General features: G+C 40.2%; 1 protein-coding gene across 3 annotated transcripts in view; it reads left to right on the top strand.

Moving 5' to 3' along the window:
- ctnnd2a (catenin (cadherin-associated protein), delta 2a) overlaps nt 1-24245 on the top strand; it is a 274012-nt gene that overhangs the window by 171482 nt on the left and 78285 nt on the right. For all 3 annotated transcript variants that reach the window (XM_057322474.1, XM_057322473.1, XM_057322475.1), the window contains 3 exons: nt 885-1455; nt 7247-7438; nt 17230-17470. In XM_057322474.1, coding sequence (XP_057178457.1) covers nt 885-1455; nt 7247-7438; nt 17230-17470 — 1004 coding nt within the window. The remainder of the gene's footprint in view (nt 1-884; nt 1456-7246; nt 7439-17229; nt 17471-24245) is intronic.

Genomic DNA, 24245 nt, shown 5'->3' with positions numbered 1-24245 from the left:
AGCTTCCTACTTGACAAGTCACCATAGGGTGTATTCAAGTAAATTGGCCTATTTTATTCCATTTATCTCAATATGTACAATGGCCCAGCTTAACTAAATTGACCCTATAGTCAACTCGAGAGGTCTCTATAGTGAAAACCCATTCTTGTTATGGAAAGGATTCTGTGCTCAGGCTAAGATGGTGCAAAGGATCATTGAAGATTGTATTTTAAAACGTGCGGCGTATTGGCAACCACCGTTATGTAAAATATCAGGCTTTCTCTCCTCAATCATTCTCTCTGTCGCCAACACCTTTCGGCTCATATTTATTCCGTTTTTCAGCCCATTTGAATACTATTGCCTTATATCAATGCAATGAAGAAAAAAGCAGAAGCTTTTTATCCCCGCTGGAAATTGCGCTGACTGCCGGGTTTAAAAATAACCTAATTTATTCTGAATAAGAATAATCAGTTTTCATGCTCTCTGTGAATGAGTAACAGTGGAACCAATGTTTCATTGTAATCACCCGGAATCATCATGGTGATTACGAGAAATCTGAAGAAAAAAAATGTTTATTTGCAAAGCGTCAAAGCGCCTAAACCGCTGGCAGTGTGCCACTATTCATTTGCATGGGTGTATCTGTGCACGCCCGCCCGCCCGCCCTTCTGAATTACGTGCGTTGCGACATCCATTGACATAAGCGGTGATGATCCCATGAGGCATTGCGACATATGCTTGTGTATGCGTGCGCAGTAACTCAGTTTACAGGCGTTTTTATAATGCGTTCAGGAGATATCCTTACATCTGTTCTGAAATTTATATCCCTGCCTCATATATTTCCTGCGAAAAATATAAATTGTTGTGTTTGCATATACAGTATAATCATCATCTTGCTCTCCTCACAGGTGACATCTAACCGTGCGGCCCAGCTCGCGGCGGGTGACTCACAGACCCAGAGTCATGGCAGTACCCTGCTGTCCGATTCCCAGCAGCCCACTGCAGCGTCCGGTTCGGGCCTGTACTACTCCAGCTCCACTCTACCTGCCCAGCGCATCAGCTCGCCCATGAACTCAATGCAGACCGCGGCAGCAAGCGGATCCCCGACCAAACTGCAGCGTCTGGGTTCGGCCTCCGACACGCCCGGATACGCCACCACCCAGCGCCTGCCCTCCACTTCCTCATCGGCCTCCCCTAAGCCTTCACCTCGGAGACTTGCGAAATCCTATAGCAGTAGTTCACCTATCAATGCGGTGGGCATCGGAGGATCGCCCGGCGCGCACACTTCGGGCTCTCCTATACGGCTAGCGTCTCCACCTAATAACGCGTCGCCCATCTACCAGCAGCTGCAGTCGGCAGGAGTGTCCACGTACGCCACTCTCACGCCCACCAAAAGACTCGTGCACTCATCTGATCAGTACAAGATATCCCACGATCTGTACGCAACGGCTACTTTACAGAGACCTGGCAGCCTTGCTGGTGAGTAACAGATTTTGAGCTGGGTCATAGCAATAACATACATTGTACGAGGGCTTTGGTTGGAACTTGCTTGCGTGGAATATTTTAGAATAGACAAGAAAGCGGTACATGCTGTAATGAAGGAAGATCTAGAAATCGTTTTTAGTGTTTGTAGTAACAAAGTACGCAAGCATACAGTCGAGAACAGTGTTTACCTAAAGGGACACATCACCCAAAAATGAAAATTCTGTCATCATTTCCTCAACCTGTATGACTTTCTTTCTTCTGCAGAACACAAAAGAAGATATTTTGAAGAACGTTGCTAACCAAACAACATTGACTTTCATTGTATGAACACAAAACTGCCGAGACATTTCTCAAAATATCTTCCTTTGTGTTCAACAGAAGACAGAAAGTCAATTATAACTGTGGCGTTTGATTTTGATCTGTTTTAAAATGACAAAGCGTCCAGCCGTCACGTATTTAAATGAGAGCTGGCAGTTTGAGGTAAGAGAGAGCTCAGAAAGTAAAGCTCATGTTATTCAACAACTTATTATTGAACCTTGTGAACACATTTAGAAGTCTGCTTTCCATTTGAAACACGTTTGAGAGATTATTTCATCTTTGCCTGTGTTCCTATATGCTTTTTCCGTGTCTGCCACTCGAGCATACTCAACTTGTTCCGCATTTGTAGCTTGATTGCCTCTGACATTGAGAGCAAGCCAACAAAAAAAACATCAAAGTAGGAAAATTAATGACTTTTTCATTTGCAAAAAACCCACGGGAAGCTAGTAAATAAACACGACTGCATTGCAGACAGCAAAATCTGATGCATGTATTAGTTTTCACATAGGAAACACCAAGGGAATGGTATTTGTTTCTTTACTTCTACTTCACTGATCCACACAAACCCTTAAGTCTGAAGACTAGAGCCTTTCCTTTGAAGAAAGGCAGTTGTTTGATATAAAGACTTGTTTTCTATCTTCAGCGAGACATCAAAGAGATGCAATATACTGTATGGTATAACAATGAAACTATTCAATCATTTACTGTGTGGCAATGGATGTAATTAGTGTTGCGATTTTTAACATTTAACTTGTTTGGAAACGCTCCGAGTACTTTAAAAGAGAAACTGATCGATGTTTATCGTTTAATAGCTTTATTAATTGCTTTAACCTTACAACCTTCTCGGCTTTCATTTATCGCAATGTTACACTTGTACACAACAGCTCTGCTTCTATTACTTGATAACATCCCACAATGCACTGCTTAGGTCATCCAAATCATTTTGTACCCAACAAACAAAAACAATGTCTTAAGCCAGGCTTAACCCCCCGGGGACCCCTCCAGAATGGGTCCTAAGAAAATGTTTAAGAAAGAAAAGTTTACTGAAGGTTATTGCAGTTAATTTCTACATTGTTTTTATAATAAACACTTTGTCATAATAATATACGCTTATAACAGTTCAAAATGCTTCTTTATACAAAAAATGGATATGCATTTTAGAAAGGGGGTCCTCGCAAAAGGTTCATCATTTTCGGGGGTCTTTGGCATGAATAAGTTTGTAAACCCCTGTCTTAAGCAACCATTGTTTAGAGACCTCACACAATAGGTCAGAAAGATCATGGGTGCTTTTTAATCCGGGACCTCAATCAAACCCGCCACACAAATGGGAAACGGTGCCAAACTCCCATTCCCATTCTGAGTCGTCACCTGGATTCTGGAGTCTCTTTGATTAAAGTCATTCAGAAGCCACACAACACCTTCACCGGTATCCGTACGGTGGGAATCCTCGCCCTCTCCCACCACGGGTCAAAAAATGAGTCCATTCCAACGCACCATCACGCTAACCGAAGACGGATTAGATTTGAAGGCAATTACGTAGCATAGACGAGAGAGCGGAGAGTTTTGCAAGGCTGCCCTGATTTCTCAAGGGTGTTTGGTGAGCCCGTCTTTCATGATGTAGCATTTGGAGGGAATCTTGGCGAGAGGCTGATGATGTGTGTCATTAAACCCGGAGGCCACGCGCGTGCGCGAGAGAGAGAGTTGAAGAGGAAGGAAAGGCTCTTAGTAAGAATGGATGGAGTTATGAAATCTGTGATGGAGTTTCCTAGTGAGTGTGTTACCTTTGCGGAGGGAGAACAAGCACAAGATGGAGAGTTCAGGACAGTTCTGGAGCAGCGCAGAAACATTTTTCCCATCTGACGTAAGACAGGGTGGTTTAAATGCCTTCTGGAAGAGCTTCTTGCTTCAGATGAACATCAACACAAAACAGGCTTTGGAAATGTAGACCTTTTTAGAGTCCTGAGGGAGAAACCAATTGTAGAGCTAGTTTGTGTTTTCTTAGTAGATTTAAATAATGTACTTCGTATACTTTACTCTTATTGCCCCTTTTTGGAGTTTAATGTTTACTGGAGTAATTTGTGTTAATTATGTAAGACCACTATTTAAAACAATAACATAGATTTTAGATTTGACAAAGTTTCAAGTTTTTTCAAATCTTAGATGTATTTCTTATTGACACTGGACAGTAATGAAACAATGTTTTTACTTCAAGTGGTATAAGGAGTGAGACATTCTTATTTAACAGAGTATTTGCCAAAAATGTCGAAGAAAAGTCAAATTGATGAAGTATAACAGTATGCAGATGGCCTCAAAGGAGCGTGATAATTCACCCAAAAATGAAACCTCTTTCATCATTTACTCAGCCTCGTGTCTTTCCAAACCTGTATGACTTTCTTTCTTCCACAGAACACAAAAGAAGATATTTGAAGAATGTTGGTAAGCAAGCAACATTGCCCCACTGACTTCCAGTGTATGGACACAAAACCACATTTCTCATAATATCTTCTTTTGTGTCCCACAGATGTAATTCAGTCATACAGCTTTGGAACAACATTAGGGTGAATATATTATGTAAGAATTTGCATTTTGAGTGAACAATTGCTTTATTCGCTAAAAAATTTATTGTATTTCTGTAATAATATTAGTATAATCATAATAATAATCAACATCATCATAATGAACTATTCTAATTCACAAATCCACTTAAAACAGTTCAATTGCCCGTGGGCTGTTCATGGTTACTAAGCGTTGTAGCAGCTTAACATAAAATTCAAATTACGTTCAGTCGCTATGTGTGTATATCAGCTTTCTTATAGCAGTTTTGAACACGGCTAGTCTACACCAGGAGCGACAGAGCTACACTTCATATGGTGCTAGATCCAACACTACATGGCATCTGTCAAATTCTCTTACCTTAAAACAGCGAACGGGTAACACGACACACAGCAAATCCTATGTTTAGTTGCCTGAAGTGCTATTAACGCTCACGTGTGAGAAGTGGAGAGGTACTTCAGAACGCTTGTCTGTGCAAACCTATTTATTCAGCCAGCTTTATCCAAGGCTTGTGGATTTCTCTTTCAGATGTGATGTTTCATCATTAGGCGGATGGGGAGTCGTGAGGGAAGACTGAACGGATGTTACACGTGTTTGCCATCTTGCTGCTACAGGGAATGTTTTTTTTTTTGGTTTGCTGTAGTTTGTGTAGGTGACTGTGCAGAAACCACTGAATTGTTGTCCAAATTCTCCACCTGGACAAGGAGTTTAGCCACTGAATCGGCTGTGAAAAGCTGTGAGTTCATGCCGTGGAACACGCTGCTTTGGGGCTTTCACTGAAGATTAGTTTAGACAGAATGTCGTTTATCTGTTCGTCTCTCTCTATCTCCTCTCACTGTTGACATCTTTATGTCTGTCTGTCTATTTACATTCATCGGGTGACTTGCAATCCGCGCATTAAAGCTTTTTTCAGTATGGGATTCAAACCCCTGACCGTTGTGTTGCTAACGTAGTGCTTCCACCCCAGTCCGTTTTAAACAAGCCCTTAAAGTGACGGTTCACCCAAGAATGAAAATTCTGTCATAATTTATTCACCCTCTTGTCATTTCAAACCTGTGTGGCTTTATTCTGCCAAAATAAGAAAAGATATTTTGAAGAATGTAGGCGGTACCCATTGACTTGCATTGGTTTTGTGTCCATACAATAGAAGCGAATGGGTACCTGTGTTGTTTGGTTACCAACATTCTTCAAAATATCTTTTAATGGAAAAGAAAACTAATCTCGACTCTCTCTCCTTCTTTCTGAGATTATAATTCATGCATGAAAGGGTAAACAGCCCCATTGAAGTACTACAGGTTTTTTTTGCCCACCCCACGTTCACATCAACTATTGATGATATGTGAAAAATCCCATGCTATAGATTTTGCGAAGCGGAGCTCTCCATATTCAATTTTTGCGCATGCATCCCGATGGATCTTCTCAGAACACTCAAGGAATCAGATTAGGGATCAGAGGCGTTTGCCTGCCCGACACCGATAAGGTGATTACATGTGGTGCCCTTTCTATCTACAGCGTCTTATTTTCCGAACATTTGCACAATTATGTTGACCTGGGACACAGTGCACCAAAACAGCTCGGCTATTGCGGTGGTTGGAGGATTATCAATATACCCATTCGGCTTTTGTTTTTGCTGTTTAGTATCTTTGTCATTCAATGAAAACCTAGATCCTAACGTCCTTAATAGCACCCAATACTGAACCACAGTGACTCGAAAGATATGGATGTGTCTGGACGTGTGGGGGTGTGGCGTTCCTGAAGGGCCGAGATGTGGATCAATGCGTGTGTGAGTGAATGCCGAGTAGCAATCCCTTGCCTTCCTTCTTAAAGGAGTAGTTCACTTTCAAAATAAATTTTCATGATAATTTATTCACCCCCATGTCATCCAAGATGTTTATGTATTTGTTTCTTTAGTCGAGGAGAAATGAAGGTTTTTGATGAAAACATTCCAGGGTTATTCTCCATATAGTGGATTTCAATGGACTCCAAGCGGTTGTAGGTCAAAATTACAGTTTCAGTTCAGAAATGATACCAAACGATACCAGACGATGAATAAGGGTCTTATCTAGCGAAACGATCGGTCATTTTCTAAAAAAAAATTGTAAATGCTTTATAAACACAAACGCTCGTCTTGCTCTGTTCTGCGATGCGCGTTCATGACTTCACATAATACGTAATTACGTTGAAAAGGTCACGCTTGGCGTAGGCGGAAGTACCGAGTCAGTGTTTACAAATTGAACGTGCAAGTTTTCGACGTAATTACGTATTACGTGAAGTCATGAACGCGCATCGCAGAACAGAGCAAGACGAGCGTTTGTGTTTATAAAGCATATACATTTTTTTATTTAGAAAATGACGGATCGTTTCGCTAGATAAGGCCCTTATTCATCGTCTGGTATCGTTTAAAGCCCTTTGAAGCTGCACTGAAACTGTAATTTTGACCTTCAACCGTTTGGAGTCCATTGAAGTCCACTATATGGAGAAAAATCCTGGAATGTTTTCATCAAAAACCTTCATTTCTTTTCGACTGAAGAAACAAATACATAAACATCTTGGATGACATGGGGGTGAATAAATTAACATGAAAATTTATTTTGAAAGTGAACTACTCCTTTAAAGTTCATAAGCATCATGTTTTCACGGTTTCCCTCTTGCTCTCTGGAGAGCCTGGGATGCGCTCCTCATCCGTGATGGAGGAAAGTATTGACTAATATGTCCTCGGATGCTTTTGACAGGTTTTGATTGGCAACACTGCGCTGATTGCCGACAGCGTATGTACATTTTGGGAATGATCCCAGTTCATGCAATTACACGGCTGCGTTGCTGTCGGTCATTCGTAAGGGATGTAGTTTGCAGTTCAAGTAATTAAAAACCTTGTAAACCCTAACAGATATTTGGGTTTTTGTGCCTCTCGCAGGATCTCGAGGTTCCTACAGCGGTCAGCACGCCCACCTGGCCCCCGAACTGAGGCCCCTGCAGTCCCCCGAGCATCACATTGACCCTATATATGAGGATAGAGTATATCAGAAAGTCCCGATGAGAAGTCTGAGCCAGAGTCAGGGAGAAGCGCTCCCTCCAGGCCATACTGGAGCCTACCGGAATAACACAGGTAAAGTTTACTGTACACACGCCGCTTGTTTATGTAATTCTGCACGTGTTTGTGTCTGTGTGGTAAAGTGTGTTGATCCCCAAGTACCCAACGCCTAGGATTCTGCAGGAGAGCCAAATCCTTCGAGAGCGTTTATCCCTATCGGACACGGTTTTTGCTGGCAGAGCGATGACCTCATTAGAATTAATCTTGGGGTTGGAAAAGATCAGACGTTGTGTGTTTGTATGTGCGTCGTGTGTCTGCGTTTTCACTTCAAGGGTGTCACGTGTTTTAGCATACAGTATCACAATGAAGCACCTCAACAGTCTTTTCCAAGTAGCGCATTGTTTTCTTATCTTGATTTTGGGTCAGGTGTAGCATGTTAATCTGGCTAGTTTCTCCTGCTGTAACGACCCAATGCAGAAACATTCCCACGTCCGCTGTCACCTGGCTCAACTCCACAGATCAAATCTATACGGTCTGTTTTAATTGGGGTCTATGGTGGTTATTTCGTACACTTGCTGTGGCTTTTCAGTGACCTTTAAGAAGTGAGGCTTATAAAGGACCCCTGGGATTTGATTCCTTTTCAAAATTGTCGCCGCTGCTTAATGGTACCGCAGCATCAGCAGACTGTTGAAAATGACTCTCTCTCTCCTTTGGCTTTCTCTGCTGCGAGCACTCACATATCACAGCCCTTTTATTTGTTCGCCCTTAGTGTTTTAAAAGACAATGGAGCGCATTTGCTTGTTTAGATAAACAAAACGCAACAAGCATGGCTCGCCCGTTATTTGTCTTTGCTACACAATTAAACAAGTAGAAGCAATTATATCCGTGTCATTGCAGGAGCTTTCCGACCAAAGCAAATGTCGTTCACAGCGATGCCATAGAAGAACCATTTTCGGTTCCACAAAGAACCATTCAGTCAAAGGATCTTTAAAGAACCCTCCCTTTCTTACTTTTTATAATCTGAAGAACCTTTTTTCGCCACAAAGAACCTTTCGTGAAACAGAAAAGTTTTTCCGATGTGTTCAAGGTCCTTTTGGATCCAAAAGGTTCTTCTATGGCACCGAAAAACCTTTTGTAGCACCTTTTTTAAGAGTGTACAAGATTCAGTATTATTATGACGTCATCTTTGGCATTTATATATGCTAATGTGTAGTCAATATATGCTAGTCATGCAGAACCGAAGCACTGCAGTTGCACCCTGTTAGTAAAGAGGCATTTTCCCAGCAGCAGATTTCAGCTGTGGCTCACGGTGTCTGAAACTTTCTGATGACATTGAGATGCCTGACAAAGTCTCTCAATGCCTAACATTGCTACGCTAACAAAGCGGCTTGTGTGTGAGCCCTCGTGTGATCAAGGTCGACTCGCAGATGAAGTTTCTGAGAGTGAAGCAGTCGTTTATGAAAGGTCGCTAATGAGAATCCATGCAAGCTTACGTTTGATGTCTCATCGCCTGCTCTCATTGACCTCCGTTTTCTTGCTGTTGCCCTGTTCCGCTCTGTGTTGCTTCTGCTCGCTAAGTGGCTCATTAGATCTACGGTTGAAGTATGGACATCTCTGTCCTCTTTAAAAAAGCTCGTTCATTAAAGTGATAGTTCACCCAAAAATGTAAATTCTGTCATCATTTGCTCAACCTCGTGTCATTCTGAACCTGTATGACTTTATTTCTTCTGCAGATTGGTTTCCATTGTATGAACACAAAGCCTCTCTGTCATTTCTCAAAATATCTTCTCTTGTGTTTCACAGAAGAGCCATATACAGGTGTTATATAATGAGATTAATGAGATTTGTATTTTGGGGTGAACTATCCCTTTGAAGTTAGAGGGAAAGAGATATTTATGGTCATATTTTTGGGGACTGGGACGGATGGTATCGTTTTGGAAGGCTGTCTTGTCTAACATCCCCGGGTGGAAATGACACAAACAATCAGGGTGTTTTTAGGCTGACACCATCGTGTGAAGATTAGAGAGGGTGAGGTGGACCGCTGGGCAGTTTTCTCCCCTTAAATTTTGTGTAGTCTTGCACTTTTGGGGAAAACCGAAGCACTGCAGGTATTTTGTCTTTGGTGCAGTGCTCTCTCCATGGTGACTTTTGTGCACACGAGAAAAGGACTTGGCTATTTCAGCAACATTCTATAAAAAAAATTTTTTTCAAGTTTTCATTAGGTACACAATAGTGACCAGGAGCGTGTCCAGATCATACAAAAATAAGAAATTGTACATTAAATGAGGAAAAAAAACCCAATATTAGAACCCATTTGTTACATTCTTTTCATACATTTTCCACCAAGGATTCGTTACTTTAATGCAAAAAAAGTTTTTAAAAAAAATTGTTAAATACTTACAGTTTATATCCATTTAGCATTTGTTGTACTGTGTACCTAAATAATTTACGAAATAATAAAAATAGTTGTAGACAAAATTTTGTCATCAAAGTAATGAAGTCACAACACAAAAAATGGCTCCGCGTGACTTCATTCATACTCGATATGAAATGTAATTGTTGAAATGTAATTTCAGGATTATATTTGACATGTTCTTGACAGGTGTAATGAGATTCATCCTAACAGTTCAATATTTTAAAACATAATCATCAAATACGAAGCCAGCATTAACACAAAAACAACATTATTACAGGACATTGATTCCCTTTATTGCTGATTTTCTTTGAGTATATTATTCATCACAAGTCTGCCTGTCCGGGAATCTGGTATAATCTCGCGCAGAGCTCCAGATAATATGAATATGATTAAGCTCCTCACGGCCTTTCATTCTGCTGCAGAAGCCCTCATACATTTGCAGCTCTGAAATTCAAACTTCATAAAGTTAATTAGACTTTGTGCGAGAGGAACGGCGAGAACAGCATATGCTGTTAAAAATGTGCTGAAAAGACTCATTTTGGAACCGAACGAGGTATTAACCCAAGCTTGAGGGAAGTGCTCTATCAAATGGGGCTTTTCTGTTCACATCCCTGTATAACCGGCTGCACTTTCGCAAAGAGAGAGAGAATGTGGCTTTGCCATTCCCAAAACATTGTGGCTTTGCCATATCTCATGGAATTCCATCATAAAGGATGACTAATATGACACAAAAGGGGGCTAATTATGCCTATTTTTCTCTTTAACTCGATCTGTTTTACATGTAAAAAGAATGAGCTGCGATACCCCGATGAGAGCTGCCGGGGGGCTTCAGAAGGGAAGAATGGAACAGAGGAAGGCCTTGATTTTACCTGGCGGAATACTCAAGCCTCCATTCAAGAGTCTAAAGCGGCACTTGAGGAGTTTTGTCATCGCTCAGCCTTCGCGTGGGGAATGTTTGGATCTCTAAGCACTTCCACAGTCACTTGAGTTGTATATTCTGCGCTGTGTCATGTGACTCGCCCGCTATTATATCAATTTAAATGTTACCCTCCAAAGAAATCATTGTTTTCAGACCTTTAAAATACAGTCATTTCATCTCGCCCACTGAGCTGCAACCTGACCTCATTTTCCCACGTCGTTCCGGCATCTGTAATACCTGTGCATTTTACAGAAATAATGACATTTTTGCTGAGCTTTCAGGATGCGTTAATTGCTCACGGTACAGTATATGTATAATTTATGGAGATCAGCTTTAAATTCCCCATTGAGGTGCTCAGTTTAACTTGCAGTATCTGAATATAGATGCCGCTTTAGACTGTTCCAGATATACTGTATAATCGCACATCACAAACAAGATAAGGTGCTAAAATAGTTCTGCTCGGGCTGGTCTTTAGGGATTTCCTCTTCAGAAGACACACATGAGACGTGTCACAAGGGAGCAGGTCTTAACGCGCTGGTCTCGCTGGTGAGAGAGTTGCGTAGCATAAAAATAGAATTTGTAAACATACAGAATCAACTTTAGTCTGGGTCCTGAATTAAATAGGAGGTTGCACTCTGGTTTTACATCTGGGATTTTGAGTGTGTAGGGTTTATGCTAAAAAGTTTAAACCTTGCCAATAAACCAACGACTGTATAAATCTAAAGGGTCTTTCTTATTGCAGCTGATTAACATTTCACTATTATTTGGTTTTAAAATCAGACGGAAGTTAAGTTGAGCTGTATATTTTTTTAGGGAGTAACACCTTAGAAGAATGTGATATGAAGTAATATGTTCTGAAAGATATATTTCTCAAACACGAGTCAGCAATAGTCAGCTCTTGCGTGATAAAGTAACCAAACTGACAACTAATTTCTGCCGTATATTGAATTAATGTGGCCAGATTTCATGGAGGAACCGCAGTTGTAGGTAATTAAATGGTGCAGCAAGTTATATATATAAGTGCGTGTAAAACATTTTAAGAAATAATAATGCATTAGAAATTAGTATAGTTTTCTTGGCATAAGTTTGATTCTCATTCTCAACTACAGTATATGCAGATAGCTAAACAACAATATTTTATTCGAATTTGATGTCTTGTCAACTTGCAACTTGAAAACAAACTAAACAAATGAAAAAATAATTAGCAGGCAATGACAAGAAATGACAAGTTGGCTTGGCTCTTAAACCAACAGGACAAGATAAAAGTGCAATTAAAGTGCAAACGCTGTAAGAAAAAATATAGCTGCAAGCAGCAATTACAGGGTCAAGCCCTTTAACGGCACAAAGGGAATTCTGTCAGGACCACTGTCTTCAAATATTTAAATAATAGCAATAAAGTTGGCGGAATGAAACGGTTCTGGGCAAACTCTGTGCTTGTCCATGCAGCCTTGCGTTGTCAGAGCAGGAGCGCAGCAACACATGTCCCCCCACCTGAGGAACCAGAACAGTTCATGATGCGTATGAGTATTTGAAAAGCAGATTTAAAAACACAGAAAGCATTTAGAACACAATATAATAGTCTCCACCTATTAGAGGTGCTTTGAGACTTCGGTCCTCTTATGCATGCTGTTGTGCCAAATGTCCTCTAAACATCACTATATTCATACATATTAAAATAAGACATTAAAAATGACATTAAGACAATATTTTTAAGCAGTTTCATTATAGACCTTACTATATAGCATATTTTAGCACAGCTGGAATTGACAATTGTATTGATTTGCCAGCATCCTAAAGTGGAGCCGTTTGCTTTATAATAAGAAATAAAGCACTCTAGCAGGTAGAATAGCAGACGCAATATAACAGATGCACAATTGAATCTGAACTGCTCAGACAGCCCATGAAATTGCAGCGCATTAACACTGCGCACAACAGCTAAAGCGCGTCATATAATTTTATCCAAATAACATGGTTGTCTCTATTGGAAAATCCTGGGTATTATGTTTTAAGGATAAACACAGCCTTGTGGCATTCTTGGCTATATTGTATTGCTAGAGTGAAATTTGCTTCATGCCAATATTTGATGCTTAGGTTGTGTAGCAGTCAGATGCCCCTCTTCAAATACAGCTAGTATCTCTTTTATTGTATTGCACATATTTTCTGCACATCAAGTGGCAGTGCAACAAATCATTTCTCTAATATGTTTCTGTTGAATGGGCGTGACCTTTGGCGGGGTGTAATTTCACGCAGAGGCAAAAAAAAATGCTAGGCAACGCAGCATAGCGAAAAAAGAAAGGGCAGTTTGTTTATGATCATATTATAGTGGAACAGAGAACAGAATCTAATGATGCCAACCCTAAGGAAGTGCTGGCACTTTTGATTCCTATCTGAAAGGTCAGGTAATTTAAAAGAACAGGCGATTATCCAACCTATAGAATATTCAAAGCCTCAGTGCAAGAGAAGATTAGAAACCTGGGATAGAGTTGAAGAGGGAGGGGGGTGTGTTTGATGTGATTCGTGAGAAACCAGGTAGAAGATTGAGTTTCATATTCACCTTCTGTGCTGAAAAATGCACTTAGTAATGTCTCTTTCATGTGGGTCTTGGTTTTTTTTCGTCTCATATTTTAAGTATTTGAAATACCTGGTAAAAGAACAAGCTTTTGTGGCCACATTTTTCTTAACCATTATTGCAATTGTTGGAAAACATTTTTATTGTTTTTACTACTGAATGCAAAGAATATGTACTTTTTCCTCTATATACACCAATATTTAATTATAAAAATGTTCGTCTATGAAACATCCCAGGCAGAGACATTAAAGGTCCAGTGTATGAAATGTAGCTGCATCTAGTGGTGAGGTTGCTAATTGCAACCAACGGCCCACTCCACCCCTCCCTTTCAAAAAACTATGGCGGCTGATACAGGGCTATGATGTCGTCACATTTTTGCTTCTTTGCCGAAGGAGACAACGTAATTATGAAACACGCTCTGTAGAGCAGTTTGTCCGTTTAGGGCTACTGTAGAAACAACATGGCGACTTCCATGCAAGGGGATCCGCGGCGTCTGTAGATAGAAATAGCTCATTCTAAGGTAATGAAAACATAAGGCTTGATTATGTAAGGTCTTTATACACCTCTGAAGACATAGTTGTGTATATAATAATCTCTGCAATAGATCCTCCAAAAAATTGCACACAGCACCTTTAAATGAGTTTTTTTGAAGGATGCCGCAATTATGTTTTCCATTGTTTCATTGCAACATAACATTTCAATTACCTTACAGAAATAAATAAATGACGAGTTTAATTTATTAAGCTTTTTTCAGGCTCAAAATAGAGTATATGTTAGTATATAGCCAGTTTTAATGTTAGCAGTAGAAAGTAAAGTGACATTGGCACTTTGCTTCGGGATAGTTCACCCCAAAATAAACATTCTGTCAATCTCTTGTCATTTCTTCTGCAGAACACAAATTAAGATATTTTGAAGCGACTGCATTCACTTCTATTGTATGGACACAAAACCAATGCACCAATGCAGCTGTTTGGTTACCAACATTCTTCAAAATATCTTCTTTTTTGTACTGCAGAAGAAAGAACTGGGCTGTCCCAGCACTTTTGTCCATATAATGTATTACATGTGAAGGAAAGTGATGGTTGTAATTCAAAAGTGTTTTGTAAACTGGCTTAATGAAAGAACGTGTACAGTGTCACAGAAAGCAGAACATAGTAAAATGGCTTAGTTCATTCAACAATTACACCAACAAACCGTGTTGTCTGGAAATAGCAGAACTCACTGAAGCACATTATCAGCCCTCTGTAACAGCTTCTGTACCAAATTAATAAGAGAAAGTGTCAACGTTTCAGCCGGGATGGTAAACTCACAATGTGACTCCAGGGAGGAGTTTTTACCCGCTATTGCACCAGACTTTGTGCAATTCTCAACAATGATCAGTCAAACTCTCACTGTATGAATATAGTCTAAATGAATCGCCACCGGTATGAAAAACCATCCTCGATAGCCATTAGTCTGATCCCCAGAGTAGTTTGCGTATAAAGTCGTACAGAGATGTATTGGGTTGATGCTGGAACTGACCGTTAAATTGTCTCGCAGATGGAAAAGTATGAGAATCCTACCGCGAGTTAATAAACACCTGCTTTATTGAAAGACACGGAACCCTTTATAGGGCCATTTATCATTTTATACAGAAAATATATGCAGTGGCAGTTATTACTTTCTGCACTCGCGTTGTTTACAACAGGCGATGACAAGTAATAGATATGAGACGAGTCGAAGTTGTCGAGATTTTGTGCAAGATGTTATCCGCCTCACGCTTTGTGCCGCCATGTGGGTTCGTGCGTGTTTATCTGACACGAAAGCCCTTGTCCGTGTAGTTCTGTGTGAGGTCACGTAATAAACACCCTTTCTGATAAGATAAGCTAATAGAATCTAAAGGTCACTCTCCCACGGTGGCGGAGTGGCAGCACCTCATAACCATAAAGTCTATTCGCCGGCTCGGTTCAATGGGGCGAACAGGTTTGTTTAGGGGAGTTCACCAGGAATGAATTAGTGCCGTTCATTCTGACGATTGTTATATTGTGAATTGTTGAAGAAGTTATGCAAATAAGCGAACGCGCCCACAAAATTTGTGCTTTTCACAGGCTGTAATACAACAACATTAATTATAAAAGGAAAATTGAGAGGCTCAACATATGAGCTCAATTACATGAGGGTGTTGCGTTTGTGCTGTAAGTAATGTCTGTGTTTAAATTCAACGCTGTGTTATTTCAGGCCCAAAGCTTCATTTTAGTTAGTGAGTCAAATTTTATGTGATAAATTACTGTGTGCAGACTTCCCATTGTGTCATTGAACCTATTCTGTCTGTCAAGAAGAAATAGATACGCATTGGAGTTCATTATTTCATTACCACACAGTTAATTAAAATGTAGCTCTATTTTAGTCTTTCACGGTGTCACTGAGACTATTTGATCTGTCAGGTTTGCACAAAGATTGCACACGACGCATTGCTTTTAATTACATTCCTTTTTTATCGAATTACTATGTTTTGTGAGAAAACCGAGTAATGACATACGGATAGATTTTCACTTGCTTAAGACATCGTTATGCAGGTCAAACTTCTGTGAATCATACTCTTCCTATTCTTCATCAACATTTACTCAGTAACTTTTCATCAAAGTAACTGAGTGCAGCTGTGACGTGTCAGAGGAGATCTGGCCCTCCCGGCTGAGTCTGGCTTCTCCGGGGTTTTTTTCTCCATTTATTTCTCATTGGAGTTTGGGTTCCTCGCCACAGGGCATTGTTGGCTGGCTTGCTCACCGGGAGACTGCTTTTATTAGATATTATTAGATATTATTCACTAGAATGATCTTGTTCTATAAACACCATGCACTGTGCTGTGTTTCACATTCTCTGTGTTTTTCTGTTTTTCTCCTGTAAAGCTGCTTTGGAACAATCCACATTGTGAAAAGCGCTATATAAATAAAATTGAATTGAATTAAATCAAGTCAGCGTGAGCTTTCAGTAATAAATCTCAAATGATCTATCTGTCTGTCTGTCTGTCTGTCTCTCTCCAGCTCCCCACCCCTCAGTTTTTAGATTTCTCTCTCACTCATGCGCTCTCATTTTCCGCTTCTCCATTTCCACCAGACTCCATTAATCTCACACTCTGTTTAATTATCGTTAGCCTACACTGAGTGAGTGTGACATTTTTTCCAAAGGAAGCTAAAGAGTCATAGATGGTCTGCGAAGATACATGAACCCTTTTTTTCCCAGGGTGCACTTTGTGCTTGGTGACTAATAGTCCGGTTTTACGGCCTCGCCATGTTGTGGTAAAGACTCAGAACCCTGCCATTGATCGCCTCGCTGTTTAAATTTATTAGATGCTCCACCGGCTGTCTAGCCGACTGCGTCTGCCACTGTGCCCTCGTATTGAACGAAGCGGACCTCGCTGTTAAAAACCCAACACATATGCGGTTAAAAACAAGCTTTCAGATGCAGCAGCAAGTGCTGAGGTGGGTCAGACTGAATGGACATCACAGGGAATGACGTGATCTGTGATCTTATCTTGGATTGTGGGCTTTCGAGCATTGTTGCATTGACTATCTTTTAATCCTTGTGGATATTTGTTATTTTTAACAGATTTTTGCAATATTCGTAAAGCCACAGTTGCTGATGTATACATAAAAAAGCCAAATAGTTTAATCGCCAGTTAGAAATATTTCTGGACAGTATGACAAAGTTAATTTTGGACCCTGTATTTATGTACTTATTTATCTTTTGCCCTGTATTTATTAACTTGTCTCAACATCATGTACTTGTTGTGAAGTCTATAGGTACTGCTGTTGTTCTTACATCTCTATTTTCCTCTTTCCCCCGGTTTCTCCTTTTCTGTCATTCTTTCATTCGGACATGTGTCTTGTCGTTTATCACGTTATTGTTCCTTTACCTAGACCTAGTCAACCAGTTCTGTGAGCAGGTCCTGAACTTCTTGTTTTGTCCCTACTCTCCCGCCATAGCCCCATCCTCCCCTGGTGTTGACTCCGTACCCTTGCAGCGAACAGGAAGTCAAAATGCCACAGGGACGTTTCCTCGGGGTGGCTACTCCTCCGGCCAGGGCGCCAACTATGCTGACTCTTACCGCACCTTGCCATACTGCTCGTCCGTGGAGTCACCCTACAGCAAGTCGGGTCCTGCCCTGCCACCAGAGGGCAACCTGGCACGCTCTCCCTCTATAGACAGCATACAGAAGGATCCCAGGTGAGTATGCATGCTATTTCTGAGGCAGAAAATACAAACATATCGATGCGATCACAGCTAGAGGAGGCAGGTGTATTGGTTTTTACTGCAGGGTATTGTGTGTTGAGTTTGTTTATTTGTGTTGATTTCGTAGGTTTTACTGACTAAAGTACAATGTAAAGTCAGGAGCTTTTGAAAGCGTGTGGTTTGCATTTGAACTGCAACTCGATGCAGAGAGAGAGTCCATAATGGAATGTAGCAGTTGGTCAATGATTGTGATCACATATAAGTCTTGTTCGGTTCTGTGGCTGACAAATGTTTTTAAAGGGCCCTGTACTAATTATAGAGCATGGTCATCAAATCTTGTGCTACCCAGACAGACGTGCTAACAGAAAATATGACATTGAACATATACCTATGCAGCACTTAAGACTTACAAGAAAAGTTGTTAGCTGTTGCTTCTGTGGCAATATGTTCAACAATAGAATATCATTCCATTATTATCATTCCAGGTAATAATAGGTTTAGTTATATAACATCTTTTGAGAGTTCAAGGTCACTTGCATTGTTACATGTAGTATAGTGCAAAAGAAATAAATGATAAGCAAAGAAATACATACAAGAACAATATCAAATTGGGGACTTAAAGTGTGAATGAATACGTTGAGTAAGATGGTGCGGCAAGGCCATTAGTTTGCCACTTTTGTGCAGTAAGGTGTTGTGAATGGTTGTTAGAGCGATGCTATAGGTCATTGCAGAGGTGTTCTGGGTGGTTGCTAGGGTGTTTGGTCTGATTGCTAGGGCATGGCTTGGTGGCTGCCAGGGTGTTCTGCGTGGCTTGAAGAGCATGACCAGGTGGTTGTTAGGTTGTTCGCTATGGTTGCTAAGGTACTGCCGGGTGGTTGCTAGGGTGTTCTGCATGGTTATGAGGGCATGAGCGTGCCATTGCTTGCAAGTCTTTTTTATTTCATAATTTTCCTGCTGAAAATTCTTAAAATTCCTTCTTAAAGTAATAGCACACCGCCTCAAAAGTCGCACAGTTTGAGGTATTATTCATAGCACATATAGTGTGGGAAGTGTTTGTTCAAATCCCGAACCCTAACCCTGCATTAGCAAGCACTGCCAATTAAGCACTGATGGCGAAATCAATCCACATATTAAAAAACACTGTGATTAAAAACATGTTAAATAAAAAAAATTTAATGATTTATTATTTTGTTCAACTTCACACATTCTCAGGAACATTCAATAATAATCAGAGACTTTGTTTATTTTGAAGTGGTTAAATTGCTACATGCGATCCTATTAATTAAATCACTAATATCAGTGAAAATATGGCTTTGTCTCTTTCTTCCTTAATTGGTGTTGATCACGTGTTAATGTTAAGTGGCCACTTGTCTCTATGGCGCTGCATTTAGAGAAGTAGCTGGTCCTGAAATACTTGACAATAGATAATTAATGAGGACTGGCAACACATATTTCTGCAGGCATTTGCTGAAAACTGACCCTGCAGGGCTACTAAAGGCTATTGCAACTAGATTGTCTTTGAGCTTGTGTGCTGCTGTTTATCTCTGCATAGTTGACTGCATACTACATTCTTTTGTTCGCACATCACTTCTTCAACTTTTGTTTAATTTGCTTGCTGCAATTAAATATGAAAGTAAATACAGCCAGTCATGTTGGGTTTGATCCAAAAACCAATGGGAGCACAAAAGATTAAATTTAATAGGCTGATGCACAAGAAATGACTTTAAGCTGCAGTCTGTAACTTTGCCTGTTTATATCTACATCTCGGTTTAAAAATTGCAAAAAAACAACAATAATATTACAGGCTAATTTACATCTTTGTCTTTACGTGGGTTGGAGTCAAATACTGTAAAGTCAAATTTACGCTTCCTGCAAAACTGTACCCAACAGCTTAAAGGAATAGTTCACCTTCGAAATGAAAATTCTGTCATCATTTACGCACCCTGTTGTCATTTTAAACCTGTGTGATTTTCTTTCTACTGTAAAACACAAAAGAAGATTTTGAAAAACGTTGGTAACCAAAAATGGTTAGTCCCCATCGACCCATGGACACAAACCCATTGCAAGTCAGTGGACCGACAGTTTTCTGTTATCAACATTTTTCAAAATATCTTCTTTTGTGTTCTGCAGAAGAAAGTAAGTCATACAGGTTTATAATGACAAGAGGGTATGTAAATGATGACAGAATAAATGATGACGGTTTAACTTATAAACCGTTATTAAAAGGTTGACCGTTGTGAAAAATGGTGAGATGGGGGGTTAGTTTTGAACACTCTTTTTTTTTATGTTCTTGCTCAATAACAAATTTTTGTTCATTTTAACCTAAAACAAGGATTGCATCTTTAATCTGTTTCTAATGGCATTGTGCTGACACTCGCATCATCACCAATACTGTACCAATCTCTACAATACATACGGAGGACACAGTGTCTGAACAGAAGAACCAGACTTTACTTTTTAAGTCATGTAAAGATCAGATTTGAAAACCAATTCGTATTTGCAGTGGAAACTGCGCATTTAATCTGTTAAGGGTGATGGAAGTGGATAGCGTTAGGACTTGTTCCCATAGTTGACACAAATTTAATCCGAGCATGAAATGACCTATTTCATTGCATCCATGTTTACAGTTGTGGTAATAGTTTGTAAGCAAGTGATGACTCAAGTAATGAAGGCTGTTTCTAGTCTATTTTGGTGTTTGCTCTCCAGAGATGAAGTGATGTGGGAGGACAGGTACGCTAACCGCGCACCGACACAAGTGCTACAGCTTGTGATAAGTTTAGACACTTTCAGCCCATGGCAACTGTGAAGCAATACTGAAAAGTGTTAACTTATTTTTTCAGGAATTTTTAAGGGCAAAGCGTGTCCTTGGGTGAAACGCTAAACTATTCAAAATGACATAAGGACACTGTTTTTCACCTTTTCACCTAAGGGCAGCTCGTGGCATCTACAGGTTGTTTTTTCATTTTTGAAACCAGACCCATTTGAATCAGTTTATATCAGTGGCACATTTGAATGCGTTTACACACAGCACAATAATATGACATTAAAGCTTTAATATGTTTAATGTAGCTAAACAGAAATCATGTTTTATTGTATTTTCTTCTAGTAGGGTTCTAGAAGACTTGTCAAGGTATAGTTCACCCAAAAATCATCATTCACTCATCCGTCTGTCATTTCAAACCTGTATGAATTTCTTTCTTCTGCAGAACACAAAAGAAGATCGTTTGAAGAATGTTGGTAACCAAACAACATTGGCCCCTATTGACTTCCATTGTATGGACACAAAGACATTTCTCAAAATATCTTTTTTTGTGTTTCACAGTACATAAAAAGTCATACAGGTTTTGAACAATACATATAAATAAATGATGCCAGATTTTGTAATTATGGGTAAACTAACCCTTTAAGACATTTAGACATGTAAAAACACACTAATGCTATGTAAAGCAATGTGAACATTAAACACAAACAAGCTTTTGGTTTTCGAAAGACGCTGGAAGCACGGAAGAGCGCATTACTGACAACACCCTGAGCAACAGTAAATACCGATTTGACAGAATGTTTCTCTGAGTGTCAAAACTTTCTCAATTGTTATCCACAGCACACTATAGTTATCTATAGAGTTGTGTGAAATCTGTAATTGGCGCTACTAACAGGCTGCTAGACAAACTGCCTCCAAATATATTTAGGTTTGGAAGTTTGGAAGTCCCATTTGCATACAATATGTGAAATCTGTCATATGAAACACATTAGCAAGTTATCAATAATCATCGTGTGGCTAAATATATGTCTCGCATGCGCTACAAAGTGCTTTTTTGCATCAGGACCGGGATGCACCAGGACACTCTTTGTTAGACATTCTCACACGTTACAGTTGCTGATGTGGAGCAATAAATGGAGTTATGAGCCATCTGCAGTTCACAGAGCATGCAGACGAGAGCGTCGATGAAGAATGGAGACCTAGGGATGAAGATAAATGAGTAGAGCTTATTGATTTGCTGCTGTATACTTGCAGAGCTGCTGAAAAGGAGGGATTGCCTTCAGAAAATATAGGGGTCTGCCCTTCGCCTTCCCCTCCTATTGATCAAAGCTTAGGTCCAAACCTCCTCCTCAACAGTCATTAATACTCAGGCACCAAAGAGCCTTTGCTGTTCTTTGTTTTTCTAACAACCACAGCTGTCCTTGTCAACTCGGGGACAAATATATGCTACTTGAGGGTGCGGCATTGACATATAGAAATGCATACTGTGATTTACAGATAAACATCTTGTGTTTGTGCTCTTAAAGCTGGGAAAGGTGTTCTTAAAGATTGTTAATAGATTAAAAGAGAAACCTGCAAGGCTCTTCCAAGGGTGGCTGGTATTATTGTGTGGAGGATAAATAGAGGTCACTCTTCAGATACTTCTGTCTATTTAAGGGAAATTATATCATGTATTAAGTTGCTTATACTGTGTATGTATATACAGTATATATATATATACCATGGCGACGAAACCCGCTCAAAACCAATTCACCTTCTTGAGCCAGAAAACTCTGAGTATTCTCAAACTAAACGCCAACTTACCTGGGTAAAAACCCAACTTACCTGGGTAAAAACCCAAACCGGCTTTGTGATATAGGCCACTGGCCTCCACCTAGTCATGCTATAGCCTTGACTTTATAAATCACCTGCTTCCCTTCACAAAGAGCTAAAAACAGACACATCTGTGGCCTTCAGCGCATCATTATCTATGTTGAGGTCAGTCACTTAAGAACCTCTAACCTGGGCGAGGTGTTAATAGTGACCTGAGATGTCTTGCGTTACATGATACGATGGTTTCACCGATAAGCACAGCGTGTGCTTGTGTGGCAAAGCAGAAGAGTATTTGAGACTGACACAGTGTATAGGTGGGTTGATTCTGTGTTTCCACACAGCGAGAGACATTATGCACCCATGACTCCAGCATGGCTTTGTGATGGAAATCGTGGGCCTTGGGGGCTGTTTGCGATGTCCGACACAGCGGTTCCAGGTGAATTTATCGCTGTACCATTGTGCACTGGTTTAGGCAGGGAAGAGTTTTTTTGTGTGTCCTTCGTCTTTTATGAAGAGGCTTCTTTGTCTACAGTACGCCTGGTATTTATGATAATTGCCGTCTCTGTCAAATGTTCATTAGTAGCTGTCAAGCTTGTTGTAGTTTCGAGCTGGTGTTGGTGTGAACGTGTGTTCTGTCAGGCTTTCGCACTCCACGTTATTAGAAATGACTGTGATTATTCTCAGGTGTTGCGTATCATCCAATGACCGGTTTCATTTCAGATCCGAGAGCATAAAAATAAATATTCCGTCATCATTTATTTACACTCATGTCATTCAAAACCAGTATATGAATCTTTCTTCTGTGAAACACAGAAGAAGATATTTTGAGAAATGTCTCAAAATGGTTGTGTTCATACAGTGGAAGTCAATGGGGGAAAAACTGCTGTTTGGTTACCAGCGCTCTTCAGAATATCTTCTTTTGTGTTCTGCAGAAGAAAGTCATACAGGTTTTCAATGACATGAGGGTGAATAAATGACAACATAACTTTCATTTTTGGGTGAACTATCCTTTTAGGCATGCACTTTTTTGAAGATTACTAGTCTGCTTGCACATTGAGATTATGTATAGGATTGGTGTTTATAATTACATCACGACCACTCTGTATCCAAGTAACCAAAGCCAGGTTGCTATGGATTCCTAGAAGCAGACTGATAATAGAGGAACCTTTACCCTGCGTTCACATACAAAATGAGTAAATGACATAAGAAGTCAATGCAAAGACTCCAGATCCCGAGATCGCGTCTACTGGAGTCTTTGCATTTACGTTTTATGTCATTTACTGAAAAATTTCAACTCGAGTGAGAAATTCACGCAAAGACCACATTGTCACCCACTGTTTGACACGTCTGCACTCGTGAAGACACTCCCCGTTGTGCGATGTTTTTCTCATCACTCGCGCAAAAAAAACGAACTATTCCCACGAGTAATAGAGAGCGAGGAACGCGATGCTTCGTGTTTGGTGTGAACACAACATGAGAGCAATGAATGCAAGAAGCTATGCAGCGCTGAAGGTTAATGCTTCTTCTGTCAGCTTCCTTAAGATCATTTCATTGACAATCCCTCAACGTCTCAATTCGGTTTATTAAAACAGCTGATGGCTAAGCAAATTCATATCTCCACATTCTCAAGCACGATTATTATAAAATCTCAAGCAGCAGTGTGTTTTATGTGGCGGAAGCAGAGGTCGTTCCGGTGAGTCGCATGCTGGGATGGAAAGGTCAGAGAAGTTAAGCTTCCACCTTGGAGATTTTTTGACAATGACATTGTCTTGACAACAATGCAAATGAAATCAAGCATGTAAAATCAATTATTTCACTCAGCGAGGCTTGGTATAAGAGCCTTAGAAGGAAAGAAGCGCAGTTAACGGCGAACAGAAATGGGGTGTTCTGCATGTTATATGCTCTGTTTGGTTACGCTTGTTCAACTTTCTGCATATTTGTAATTACAGAATCAAGCCATAACCAGCAAATATAGGGATGCTGATTGCGTCTGGAGCCTGGAAATTGACGGAGCAGATTAGTTGTGATTGCGAAGAGCGGACTGTAAGGATGGCAAACACGTGCTGGTGTTTACCGCCGTCTAATGCGATTAATCTGTTTGAAAGACAGGGCTTGATTTCTGCATCTACAGTTTCATTCGTCTCTCTCTCTCTCTCTCTCTCTCTCTCTCTCTCTCTCTCTCTCTCTCTCTCTCTC

This window comes from Triplophysa rosa, linkage group LG23 (assembly GCF_024868665.1).
Source record: "Triplophysa rosa linkage group LG23, Trosa_1v2, whole genome shotgun sequence".
NCBI classification, from domain to species: domain Eukaryota; kingdom Metazoa; phylum Chordata; class Actinopteri; order Cypriniformes; family Nemacheilidae; genus Triplophysa; species Triplophysa rosa.
Note: the sequence above shows the minus strand (reverse complement) of the source record. Positions and strands in the feature narration are given on the sequence as shown.